Source organism: Sus scrofa, chromosome 15 (assembly GCF_000003025.6).
Source record: "Sus scrofa isolate TJ Tabasco breed Duroc chromosome 15, Sscrofa11.1, whole genome shotgun sequence".
Taxonomy (NCBI): Eukaryota; Metazoa; Chordata; class Mammalia; order Artiodactyla; family Suidae; genus Sus; species Sus scrofa.
The window spans coordinates 66,254,648-66,268,656 of NC_010457.5; the positions used below are offsets into that span (position 1 = coordinate 66,254,648).

The 14,009-nt window shown below is 34.2% G+C and overlaps 1 protein-coding gene across 1 annotated transcript in view; it reads right to left on the minus strand.

Moving 5' to 3' along the window:
* Window positions 241-14,009, minus strand: part of BAZ2B (bromodomain adjacent to zinc finger domain 2B) — a 156,374-nt gene continuing 142,605 nt past the window's right edge. Inside the window, 4 exon segments of the mRNA XM_021074758.1 lie at window positions 241-1,769; window positions 4,955-5,098; window positions 5,344-5,606; window positions 12,507-12,653. Coding sequence (XP_020930417.1) covers window positions 1,616-1,769; window positions 4,955-5,098; window positions 5,344-5,606; window positions 12,507-12,653 — 708 coding nt within the window. The 3' untranslated portion in view covers window positions 241-1,615.

Here is a 14,009-nt window from a genome sequence, read left to right on the forward strand (position 1 = left end):
CTGACCTATCAGAACAAGATCTTAAAAAGTGTATTCTAATATTTTCATATTGAACATGTGAAATAAACAATAAAATATGGTCCAGAGAGGTTCAGAGAGACTCCTGAAAGTCACATCACTTGACTTAAGAAAAACCACCTTCTTCCACTTAGCCCAGTATATTCTTGGAACCATACTCTGCTGCTTCTCTTTTATGATTCTGTAAGGCAAATTTAAGTTGACCTCTTTTTTTTTTTTTTGAAAAAAAATATATTTCCAGATTCATTAAAAAAAACTAAAAAGACTAGTTTGTAAAAGTCTTTTATTGTATCCGTGCCACACATAGTAGTGAAAAATAACACTCCTAAAAAAAAGAATGCTACCTTTTCCACAACATTTTATTTTAAATAAAACTTCAAGTACTCTTACATAGGTACAAAAAAAATTCTGATCTATTTGCCTCCAACAGGCCACCACAACACACAGTAGATAAAACACAGTGGTTACAAATGTCTTTTAAATTTATTTCTGAGGCAAGGCAAATGGGAAGGAAATGTTTCTATGAAAAAATACTGTGTGCGTAGGAAATTGTCACAATTTTATTCCACATGGATACAAATGATTATACTTTAATTTAGGCCCTGGTGGCTTAAAATCATATAACAAAATAGAAAAATGGAAAACTAATATCCCCTACACCCTGTTTCAAAGGCAGGCACTACCAAGATCAAGGAGACGCCACAGTGTTGGTAGAGGATAATTACTGTACAAGCTGTATAGCTGTAATTACTTTTGGACTAAAATAAAATGCTACAATCCTTCTAAGGCATAAACAATAATGTCTGCAAACAATATATACACATAATACATATTTAAAACAAGACTTAATATAAACAATAATGAACAGTATATACATGTCAATTTTTTTTCACTGCCTTGAAATACAATTTAACTACACAAGTGATACAGCAACATATATATGTGTGTATATGTATGTATATACACATATATATGTACTTGTAACTCTACAGTAAAGTTTATTTTTGGTGCTTTATAGCACATCAGTGTAAACAGTTTAACTTGGCTTTGTTTTATATTTTAAAACATTCCTTGTTGTATTTTCAAGATTTAAAGCAATTTTCTAGTTCTTCCTTTTCACAGAAAACGAAGATTCTGGATGTGGTTTAATCATAAATAATTCATAAAATTAAATACATTCACTAAAAAATAAACTACAAAGTAAAAAAATGAAAAATAGATATTTATTGAGAGGGAAAGGAGAACCATTTCCCACATTAGAGCTCTGGTGTTGAATATTCAGTGCGATTTGATATATTTTAATTGCTATTGCACTATAACACCCTTTTCTTTGAAAATTCTTTGGGTGTGCTTCCCTGTTCTACCTAAATTAGCTGATAAATCACACAAACCAATAACCAAGGGCCTTGGTTGTTGTAGGAGTGAAGCCTTTAAAAATGGTATCATTTTCTGATACTTTTTTTTTTCGTGATACTTATTTTAAGGAAAAAAAAAGTCATTATGTATGTGCCTTGCACATTTATGTAAATACAGTTCACATTGCTGGTCTCATTTGTCCTTGTTTAAAAGGAAAAAAAAAAGAGAGATTATTATAACTTCAGCTCACTTTGAAAGTATCTGTCCATTTTTTTTCAAAATACTTCCTCATACTGTGGCCAGCTCTGCCTATGTCAGAATCATCTTCATTAAATGTTTCACAGTTGTCAAAAACAAGCCTGACATCTAGAGCAAAAGTTTCAAGGTTCGGATACCTAGAAGAAAACACATGATTAGAGGCTGTTTTTTAGGGTGGTTTCATTTTGCAAGCAAAGAGGTAATAAAAGATAAAACGTAAAACTGGAAAAAAAAAAGGTTATAATAACTGCATTTAAACTGATATAAAACATAACCTCTTATAAATGGGACATTTAAAAAAATCGCATGTGTTCTGAACTTGTAAAATTTAAAGACAGGTTAAATGGAAAACAGATTTCTCTTGAAGATGAAGATATATTTCAACTAACTAGCATTTTCCTTACATTCCCAATTCCTGTTTGACCTGTATCACAATTCTGTTAGAGGATTCATCATGCTTGATTAGTTTATTAACTTCTTTAACCAACTGTATCATTTGTACTGCCCTGTTATTCACATTCAAAAACATTTAGCTGTAGTAGAAAAAATATAAATGCTTTCTATGTACCAAAGAACATTACAGTCGCCCTGTGGCTTTTACACACATCCAAGGATGTGCCACTCTGTATTAAACCTTTCCCCTTTCCCATTTCTTTTCAGATATGCTCTTTTGCTCTAACTATGGAATATGATGAAACAAGCAAAAACAAGCAAAAAAAAAAAAAATACATGTGTTATCTCTTTACCGGAGATAGCATTCTAAGGAACTGCCTTTCAGTGAAAAACACTGTAATCTCAGTGCTTTGTGTGTAAGAACACAGAGAAGAGGACTGAAACGTGCATGAATCTGCCTGAACTTCTGAGTAAGAAAGGACTGCATTTCAAGCCAAATCAATGCACTTTGAAAATGGGGTTTTGGAAATTTAAATTTAAATTAATTCTAACTTACTATGTTAGATACTAAAATAATTTACCCATTGGAAATACCTATGAAGCACACACTGAGGCTCTGAGACCTGGTAAAAGTGGAATCACTTCTTTGATGAAATACCTTGTACAGTTTTTCACTCCTTTGAATATGTGCAATAATAAAAGAAATAATATTTCTTCATCTATAATGAGCTCACAAAGTTGTCACCCATTTTCCTGTTCTTCTGGGATTTATTAATTTTTTTATTAAGGTGAAATTCACATAGCATCAAATTAGCCATTTAAAATTGATAACTGGGGCAGTTAGCACTAAACATTGTCATTACCCCAAAAGGAAACCCTATATCCATTAAGCACTTACTTTCTATTCCTTCCTATCCCCAGCCCCTGGCAACCACCAGTCTATCTTTCTGTCTCTATGCATTTACCTTTTCTGGATATTTCACCTAAAGGTAATCATATAACATGTGTAGGAATGATTTTTATAAAATATTTTGAAGTTACCTCGAAAACTATTTCTCTCTTTAGACTGTTCCTTAATATAAGAAAAGGTTAATGATTAATGCCAGGGAGACAAATCCAGGAGATAATTCTACATGAGATTCTAGGTGAAATAAGTGTAAGTGCAAAACCCACATCTGTGCCCTTTGCTTATAGAAGGAGGAGGCAGCTGATGGAACCCAGAGGAGTCATTCCTCCTCTCCAGTCTCTTAAGTTTCTACTTTAAAATTTTGAAATACTGTTTGTGAGTTTTGGTCCCAACTCATCAATTTGGGTTTAATAAAACAACTTGAAGTAAGAGGAGCCTGAATTCTCTGAATTTTGCCTCCCACACAGCTGGCATCACAAGCAGGATTATAAAGAACTGCTTCTCTCTGCTCTGACTGCCTCCATTCAGCAGAATGCCTTCTTAAAAGGGACCTTTGATTTTGCACATAGTCTGCTATTTTGTGGTAATGTGTAAGTGTTTATTTTAAGGTTTTGGTTCATCCTCTATCCAGGAATTGGAGAATTATGGAGGTTAAAGTCAAGAACTAACTTAAACCCTGGGAAGGTATTCTTGCCTAAGTCTCTGTCCTGGTCATGCTGATTGTAAAGTCCATAGTGCTACCCTGCCCCTCAACATCTGATTATTTTGATGGAAAAAGTCCGTTTATAAACAGATATTTTTGCTATTTAGATCATATTAGAACAAATAGTTTTAATGTTTTCTGAGTTTGGGCAGGAAATTAAAAAAAAATAGAACAGATATAATTCTTTAAACGACTGACATGTCAACCTACACAGAAATTATCTTGTCGTTTGGTCTTTCTTATAAATCATTTAGTACATGAAAGACACTGATCATTAGGAGTTAAATTCTACTCGACGCTTCTAAGTTGAATGTAAATTATAGATTACAGTGATTTTCACCAAAAGAATATCCAGGAAGAACATGATGATGATGATGATGATGATGATATGATGATGAAAATAATGTAAATATATTTTACAGCTATTTTTTAAAGTTCCTTCTTTGTTTCTAACTTTATTTTTAAGATGATTTTTATTTTTTCCATTATAGTTGGTAAGTTCTTTCTTTCTCCATATTTTTTATGACTTTGTTTGAAATGATGGGCACAAACTACATGAAGCTAAACCGGTAGGTAGGGATAAAAGGAGCGGGGAGAATGGGGAACAGAGACGCACAGCTCCTGCCATGGACATGTGGAGTGCCTCTGTGTGGGCTTCTTGTGTATGTGAATAGCCTAATTCTTGTGGTTCCAAAATGTCCAGTGTCCTGGTCTAACTAAATGCCACTATCTAACAGCTGCTACTCTCTGGCAGAAGTTTCTAACAAAGACCATACAAGTCACTTTCTACTTTGGATGTGATCACAGAGAATACAGCAGAGAGGAGCAAATAATTTTCTCCCACATTTCATAAATGCATTTTTTGTATTCTCCAACAACTCATGAATAGAGCTTTTAATATTTAAAATTTCCAGCAATCTTCTAGCCCTACCATTGTAATAATCTGAAAATATTACAAAGTCAATTTTTATTAAGGCCACATGACATAGTGTCAATATTCCACTGCTGCATAATACAAGCTCTAGGTTAAATGTTATTTACTTTAGGAGGCTTTTTTGATACTTTCCTTACCTCCCAAGTTGGGTTTGGGCTATTCCAATATTAAAAAGCTTTATCACACTGTTTTTTAGGTATTTAAATAATTTTAATCAACTTGTCTTACATACTATGTGACCCTAACCTAACCCCCAAACACACACACACCCTCCAAAAGCAGGGCCTATGTCTTTGCTGTTAATTAATACACCTTCAGCTCAGTAGAAAAGTACCTAGTATATTCCAAGCATTCAGTAAATATTGAACTGAAATGATTTACTTACTGTCCACTACTTAGTTTCTCTCTGATTGTGGAAAAATCCATAGGCTTCTTAATAACTTTCTTATAACCAGGAACAAGTTTCAAGTTTACAGGAAGTAGAAAAGGCCATGCGTCCTCATGAGTTTCCATTTCAGTAAGGATCATACTAAAGAAAGTAATATTTTTAATCAGTATCTATGCTTTAGAATTATCTATTTTTATAAAAAATTTGCCTTTCAAAATCTTTCAAACAAAATTTTATTTTAAAAGATAAATGAATATATTATATATAGACTCTATATTTCCTATTTTTACAAATTGTGAAAAAGTCACCTGTAGTATGATAGAACATTTCTAAACAAATAAAATGAGATGTTGTCAATATATAGCAAATGAAAACAGAAATAATACCTGCAAAGAGCTAGGTCTTTGGAGTCATCTCTTTTAGGTTTCTTAACAGAAGTAAAACTTTCTTGTTTTGACAAGTTAATAGAAGTATTTTCCTCCATTTTTCTTTTTTTCAGGTCTTTGATTCCTCTTTTTAGTGAACTACTTGTAGATGCAGAGTCTTCATCTTCTGTATCCCCTGTTAAGGTTACTTTCTTGCCTTTTTTTGACTCAGTCTTTTTTCCTTTGACATTAAGTTTTCTGACTTTTAGAGTTTGACCACTTGCCTTTAAATTAAAAAAAAAAAGGAAATGAGTTATAAGAAAAATAACCATCTCCATGCCTTTTATTATTTTATTTTATTTTATTTTTGTCTTTTTGCCATTTCTTGGGCTGCTCCCGCGGCATATGGAGGTTCCCAGGCTAGGGGTTGAATCGGAGCTGTAGCCGCAGGCCTATGCCAGAGCCACAGCAACGCGGGATCTGAGCCGCGTCTGCAACCTACACCACAGCTCACAGCAACGCCGGATCGTTAACCCACTGAGCAAGGGCAGGGACCGAACCCGCAACCTCATGGTTCCTAGTTGGATTCGTTAACCACTGTGCCACGACGGGAACTCCTATTATTTTAAATTATTAAAGTCTAACTGGACAAACAAAAAGAATATGATCTCTGATCTAGAAGGTTGATAATTTTATTATCTTCAAGAGAGATCTATGAAGTTGTTCTCCCATAATATGAGGCAAAATCCAATAAAGCATGAAAAATTTATCTCAGGAATTCTTAAAACTTAAAGACTTTGATCTCATGGTAATCCATCTTTATTTACTACAGAACTTATCAGCAAATATTTCTTTTTTCTTTCTTTTTTTTTTTTTGTCGTTTGTCTTTTTTGTTGTTGTTTTGTTGTTGTTGTTGTTGTTGCTATTTCTTGGCCGCTCCCGCGGCATATGGAGGTTCCCAGGCTAGGGGTCGAATCGGAGCTGTAGCCACCAGCCTACGCCAGAGCCACAGCAATGCGGGATCCGAGCCGCGTCTGCAACCTACACCACAGCTCACGGCAACGCCGGATTGTTAACCCACTGAGCAAGGGCAGGGATCGAACCCGCAACCTCATGGTTCCTAATCAGATTCGTTAACCGCTGCGCCACGACGGGAACTCCCAGCAATATTTCTTTAGTCTAGGTCACTGAGTTTAAAGATACAAAAGTACTATCTTTTGGAGCACAACATAAATACAAAGATAAATGTAAACAAAATACAGATTTTAGTAATAAGAACATTGAAGAGATCATTAAAAGGCCAGACCAAAACATGAAAAATAGCTCATAAAATGTCAAAAAGTTCTTTGAAAGTGATCAAATCTATTGGAAATGGATATGTTTTTCTAGTTAAAGAAAAAAGCATTTTCTATAAGAATAGAGTTCAATAAACTTGTGATTACCAGGTGTGAACAATGCAGAAGTAAAGAGAAAAGAAAGTCTGTTTTTGAGGAAAATAATAAATAGTATAAAAAAGATTATATTTGGAATCAAAGAATATAAATTCCAGCTATGGCTCTGTCAGTAACTAGCTATGGAACTTGGTACAAAAATGTCTGTGAGGCTCTGTTTTCTCAACCATAAAATAAGAACGATAAGCCAAATGGACGTGTGTGTATATATATCTGAATCAGTTTGCTGCACAGCAGAAATTATTACAACACTGTAAGTCAACTATACTTCAATAAAACTTTTTAAAATGAGGGAAAAAAAGAAAGATAAGCCATACAACTGGTAAGGTCATTCTAGCTCTAAAATTACATGAAAAAAATTTCAATGTGGCCCTATGCAATCTAACTACAACTTGCAGGCAGCACATTGCTGTAACAGTAAGCTCTCTCCCTCCTTCCCCCCATTTAGAAATAGGGAAATAAATCCATATTTTAAGAGTTAAATGTTATGATAGTATAATAAATATAATAGATCATAGAAAATCAGTGCAAAGATACTGGTAATGTATGGTTTTTGTTTTAATTCTGCAGAATAGTGTTTATCCTCACTAGAATTATTTTCTCTTACCCAGACTATTAAGAAATCTTACACCTAAGACTAGAGTCAGATATCAGTCCAGCTGTAATTTAAAGTTGGCTGTATTCTTTTTTTTCGGCTGCTCCCACAGCATGTGGAAATGCTCCAGCCAGGGACTGAACCTAGCCCAGGTTCAGTCCCTGGCTGGACAGTGACAGATTCTTAGCCACAAGGGAACACTAGCTTCATGCTTGAAATGAATTTGGCTGAAAAACATTTCTTTGCAGTATTTCATATTAATTTCTTTAAGGATTTCATTATCTCTTCTAGCATTATTTTTGCTTGTTTTTTTTTCTTTTTTAGGGCTACTCCTGCAGCATAAGGAAGGAACAAAATTTCATGAAGAATAGGCCAAAATTTCTAGCCCCTATTTGAACTAAAATACCATTTGGGATATTTTCTTATGTAAATTAATACTCATAGTTAGAAGACATGTAATTTATATCCACAGATATAAAAGACTTCTGTCATGTTTCAAAAAGACAATGAAGCCTATTTCTTACATAAATGATGTTTATCAGCATACCTCATTAGCTCATGCACATACACATACTTTTAAAAGTAAGCTTTACACATTTACTATTACCTCATTACTTTGTTCTTGGACAGAGAAGCCCCCTTCCCCACCCTTTCTAGTCATTGGAGCCCAAATTAAAAAAGGAATTTCCATATGTCTTAAGCACAACCTATCAGGTTACATATCCAAGGGCCCATTTCTGTTATGTTTGTATATTTACATATTTGAAGTTGTGAACTGGTGGCTCACAGGCTGTAAACAGCCCACAGAATGTGTTGTTGTTTGGCTTATAATGCTTTTAAAAATTCTGAATTTGTTGACAACACTTAACATTTGGGGGGACATGCATAAAAATCCATAATCTTAAAATACCGGTAGATCCTGGAACACTGGGAGTACATGTCTACATGACAGTAATTGGTTGGAGTTGAGTAATGACTGTCACATTGAAATGGGGGCATGACTTGGCTTTCCCTTTTGCTTACAGTCCCAACTCTTTGTGTTACTTGGCTTTTGCAGGCACTATAATTTAAAATTTCAGGAGCTCCTGTCGTGGCTCAGCAGTTAACGAACCTGACTAGCATCCATGAGGACATGGGGTTCGATCCCCGGCCTTGCTTACTTGGTTAAAGATCTGATGTTGCTGTGAGCTGTGGTGTAGGTTGCAGACACAGCTTGGATCCTGCATTGCTGTGGCTCTGGCATAGGCTGGCGCCTACAGCTCTGATTGGACTCCTAGCCTGGAAAGCTTCATATGCCAAGGGTGCCATCCACCCCCCAAAGATAAAATTTCATGTGTGTGTGTTGTCTGTATGTGTGTGTATATGGGTATGTATAAATATGTATGTATATATACAAGTCTTTTATATTTTGTGATCCTGTGAGAGAGATAATATGTATATTTAATATCTATAGTGTATGTATATATTGGCATGCTCACATACATACACATAGTATAAACACTTAGTCACAATGATGTATGTAGAAATAGCCATTTGAGAGCCAGATGTATAGTATAAATATGTTTAGAAAACTGAATTACTGGAAAGATATTTTTAAAACCTCAACTTTAAAAATCTTTATATATCAAAATCAAATGTTTACAATATTTTTTATTGCCAAGAAACATCTAATCCACCACTGCTAAAAAACAACTAAAACTAAAAAAACAGAAGCTTAGAAAGCTGCATTGACATAGAAGGGCTCCAGTAAGATCACAGATCTTATATCTTCTAGTCTACTCCTTAAATAATAGCCAGAATTCTAATTTAAGCAAATGTACAGAAAAAAACTTCCTGGAATTCCTGTTGTGACTCAGGGGTAATGAATCTGACTAGTATCCATGAAAATGTATGTTTGATCCCTGGCCTCATTCAGTGGGTTAAGGATCTGGCGTGGCTGTGGCTGTGGCTGTGGCAGAGGCTGACAGGTGCAGCTCCAATTCACCCCCTAGCCTGGGTATATATATCCATATGCCACAGATATAGCCTTTAAAAAAAAGAAAAAGAAAAAAGAAAAAACTTCATAGAGTCTATCAGATGATACCCTCAAGATTTAAAACATTGATTTGTTAGTAATTCATAAAGTAAGAGAGAAACTTTCTATGACTTGGCAGTTATAAAGCTAAAAGATAATTTATGTACAACCAGTGAAGATTATTAAACTATATTTAACTCTGTATGACAAAAATGATCAAGTATGATGCCATATGAGACCTCTTCTATTCTGTAAAATATAGTCTAATAAAATAAAGTATTAATATAAATATATCACAGCTTTAAAATTATATGTAAAAAACTTAACACATGACCATTTGATCTTTACAAATTCCTGCAAAGCAGATACTATTCCATTTTAAAGGCATAACCCTGAAGCTAAGAAAGCACTCCAATGTTTATAGATTTAGGAGCTGAGAAAAACCAGCAAAGGAGACTAAAAAGGAAAGGCAGGAAGAAAACCAGGTGAGTACAGTATCCTAAAAGCCAAGTGAAAACAGGATTTCGAGGAGGAGGGAATATTCCACTCTATCAAATATAAGTGATAGGTTAGACATGATCTAACATGATTACTGGACTGAACAGCATGGAAGTCATTTGTGGGCACAATAAGAGCAATTCTGGAGAAGCTGTGCAGGTGAAAATATGACTGGAATGAGTTTAAGAGTGAACTGGTGGAGAGAAATCAGAGGGAAACAGAAAACTTTCCAGTTTTTCTGTAAAGGGAAGGGGAGAAGTAAGGGAAGTGGATCAAGGAAAGAGTGAAGCCAAAAGAGGGTTTCTTTTTAGTTTTCATATGACAGCATGTATCTCGTAATAGTAGGGTGTAGTAGGCTGCTAAGAAAGAACCTGGTGGAGATGGAGAAATTGATGATCCAGGAGACAGAACTACTGAAGCCATCCTCCTAAGGGAATGAGAGGGAATAGGATCTGAAGCACAAGTGGGGTAACTGGCTTAGTTAGGGGCACAAGCAGGTCATGGTAGCAGGACAGAAGCGTTACGTAGTGTTATGTGAGCCCAGGTATAGGAAGGAGAATAGATGAGGTGGTGGATTCTTGTGATGTTTTCTTCTGATGGCTTCTGTTTTCTCAGTGAAATGGGAGTAAGGTCCTCAGCTGAGAATGAGGACGGAGGAGACAGTGAAGCATGAGGCACCATTAAAGGCCCTCTTAGCCTTGAATTTAAAGGGCTGGGTGTTTTCTCCTGCCACATTCAGATTCAAAGATATACAGGCTGAAGAAGTGGGAGAATTGGAATAAGCAGAATGATGGCTTTCCCAAGTGAGAGAGAGGCAAAAGAGCTAAGGGTGGACACAGTGATTATAGGAGGAGAGAAAGGAAATGAATGGGGACAGGGACAGTGAAAAGGTCTTCAGATAAATGAAATGAAGGTCTTGGTGAGATAAAGAATTACTAGAGTTGGGTAGTTAGAAGGAGTGAACGGGAAAGGGAGGCAATGAATAGATGGATGTTGGAAAATGAGTTTATGAAGAGGTGGTAATTACTGGTAATGGCTAGGTCAAGATATTAAACATGGAAGAGAGTGTCTGAGGTAGGAAAAACCTAACAAAGAGTCTGGCCCTCAATCCATTCTGACCCTTTCACATTTGTAACTTCTTAGTTTATAACTCTAAAACCCATTTCTTCCTACTTTATCATATTGCTTCTCTTTAATCAATTGGTATGACTGTCAAGTGACTTAAAATACATGTGCTTATTACCATATGACCTAGCACTCTACTCCTAGGTACATTGCCAAAAAAACTGAAAACATGTATTCATACAAACACTTGTGTATGACTGTTCCCAGCAGCATTATTCATAAAAGCCCCAATGTAGAAACAACTAAACAAACAAAATGTAGTCTGTCCATATAAAGGACTACTGTTTGACTTGTAAGACAAAGTGCAAGAAAATAGATGAACCTTGAAAATATTGTGCTAAGTAAAAAGGCTACATAGTATATTATTTCATTTATATGTACTGACCAGAATAGGCAAATCCATAGAGACAGAAAGTGGATTACTGGTTGCCAAAGGCTGAGAGGAGAAGGAGAATGGGGAGTGAATGCAAATAGGTAACAAGGATACTTCTTTGGGGACATGAAGATGTTCTGGAATTTGAGAGTCATAATGGCTGTACAACTTTGGGAATATATTAAAGACCACTGAATTATATACTTTAAAAAGAATTTTATGGTATACGAATTATATCTTTAAAAATCCACATAAAACTCTTTACTTTGATCTGGCATCATCAAAAAGTCTATAAATAATAAGTGCTGGAGAGGGTGTGGAGAAAAGGAAACCCTACAATACAATACAATACAATAAAATTGGTGCAGCCACTATGGAAAACAGTATGAGGATTCCTTTAAAAACTAAAAATAGAGCTACTGTATGATCCAGCGATCCCATTCCCAGGTATATACCCAGAAAAGATGAAAAATCTTAAATTGAAAACATATATGCACGCCAGTGTTTATAGCAGCATTATTTATAATAGCCAAGACCTGGGAACAATCCAAGTGCCCATCAACAGACAATTAGTTAAGAAGATGTGATATAGATATACATATATACATAAACATATATATACACACATATATATGTATGTATATTTATCCCCATACACAATAAAATATTACTCAGCAAAAAGAATGAAATATTATTTGTAGCAACATGAGTGGATCTAGAGATTAACATACTAAATGAAGTCAAAGACCAATATCATATACTATTGACATACATTATATGTCACGTGTGGAATCTAAGAAATAATACAAATGAATCTATATACAAAACAGAAACAGACTCATAGACACAGAAAACAAATTTATGGCTACCAAAGGGGAAAGCAGGAGGAGGGAAGGATAAAATAGAAGCATGGGATTAACAGATACAAACTACTATACATAAAATAGATAAGCAAGAAGGATTTATTATATAGCACAGGGAAGAATATTCAAGATCTTATAATAACCTATAATGCAAAATAATTTGAAAAAAAATATATAAATGAATCACTTTGCTGTATACCCAAACTAACACAATAATGGTAAATCAATTATACTTAAAGAAAACTCAGATCTAGATCAATCTTACCTTAGCAATGCAAGCTGGACAAAACCAGTCCCCGTCTGGTATAGTTGTAATCTTGGGTCTATGGCAGTATGTATGACAGCCTTTGTCACAGCCATCACAAAGGAGGAGCAGTTCTTCATTATCTCCCTTTCGACAGATCTGGCAGTACTATAATACATGAAAAAGCATTTAAAATTAACACTCTGCTCTGAATAATAGTTATTGGGATATTAAACACACTGTAATTCCTAATTTATATTAGTAATGAACATTCCGCTTGCTAACAAATATACAGTAGCCATACACATCTATGTATCTCTCGTTACACAGATATGGACCACATGACGGGGTGAGCAGTTCAGTTGGGGGTAAATGCACATTTCAGGTACACTGCAAAGAACAAAGCTAGAGGCTGAATGCCTGCACACACTTCGGAAGCATGTACACATTAACATATGAAATAATTAACATGACATTAGAGCACATAAAGCAATGAGTAGCTTTAATACATGGTGTTTTAATTTTTTAATGTATTTTATCTTTTGCTTATCTTAGCATCCTCATGATATCCTGAGAAAGAAATAAGTAAGAGTTAGAGTAATTTTTAAGATCAAAATTAGGAAACTTGTATTAGTATCAGAATTATAAATAATAATAATATGTTTCTGTATTTTTACTAAATTAAACATCTCTTATTTGTGATTCATTAGAAAATATGTCTAAACCAGGAAACTTTTAAGTCAACCCAAATCAATGTCACAAGTGTCGAAAATGGACCAAAATGATTTCTAAGGGGAAAAATTTGATACAATAAAGTATTTAGAGGTCACAATTTATTTTCTAGAACTAAAAATAAAGTGATTTCTTCTCTGTTGAAAAATGTCTAACACCATTAGGAACTGTAAAATCTGTAGAGAGAAGACTTTTTTCCCATGCACACATATTTTGTATAACAAGTTTTACAGGGAAAGAAGGAAAGAAGGAAAGGGAAAGAAGGAAGATTAGGCAGATAAAAACTTTCAAGATGGCTTTAAAAAATGCTAAGTACTAACATTATATTTTGACATTTAGTTTTTATTTCCAGTCACAGTTGGAAAATGTCCTGTAATTTATATTCAAAAAAATGAAAACATTACTAACATAATCTTGTACATAACTGTATTTCAATTAGAAAATAATTAAAACTTTTAAATTGTAAATCCTTTATACTAATTTTAAGTTATGTATTTATATACTCTTAAAAACAAAATAACAATTCTTCAAATGTGATTTGTTTAATTTTCAATAAAACATTAAATCTTAATCTGGGAAGTCTAAAATAGTCTTTCATAATTCAATATGTACACCAATGATAGTGTAAGAATCTTAGCAAAGTGGCAGATACATGCTATTTACCTTAACAAATATCTACCAACTATATGAAATATATATATATAATACTAAAATTGGCATATGTACTAAGGCAAAAGCGGCAGAGCTTAACATTGTAACAGTAAGTATTTGTTTTATGACCATCCCTAATAA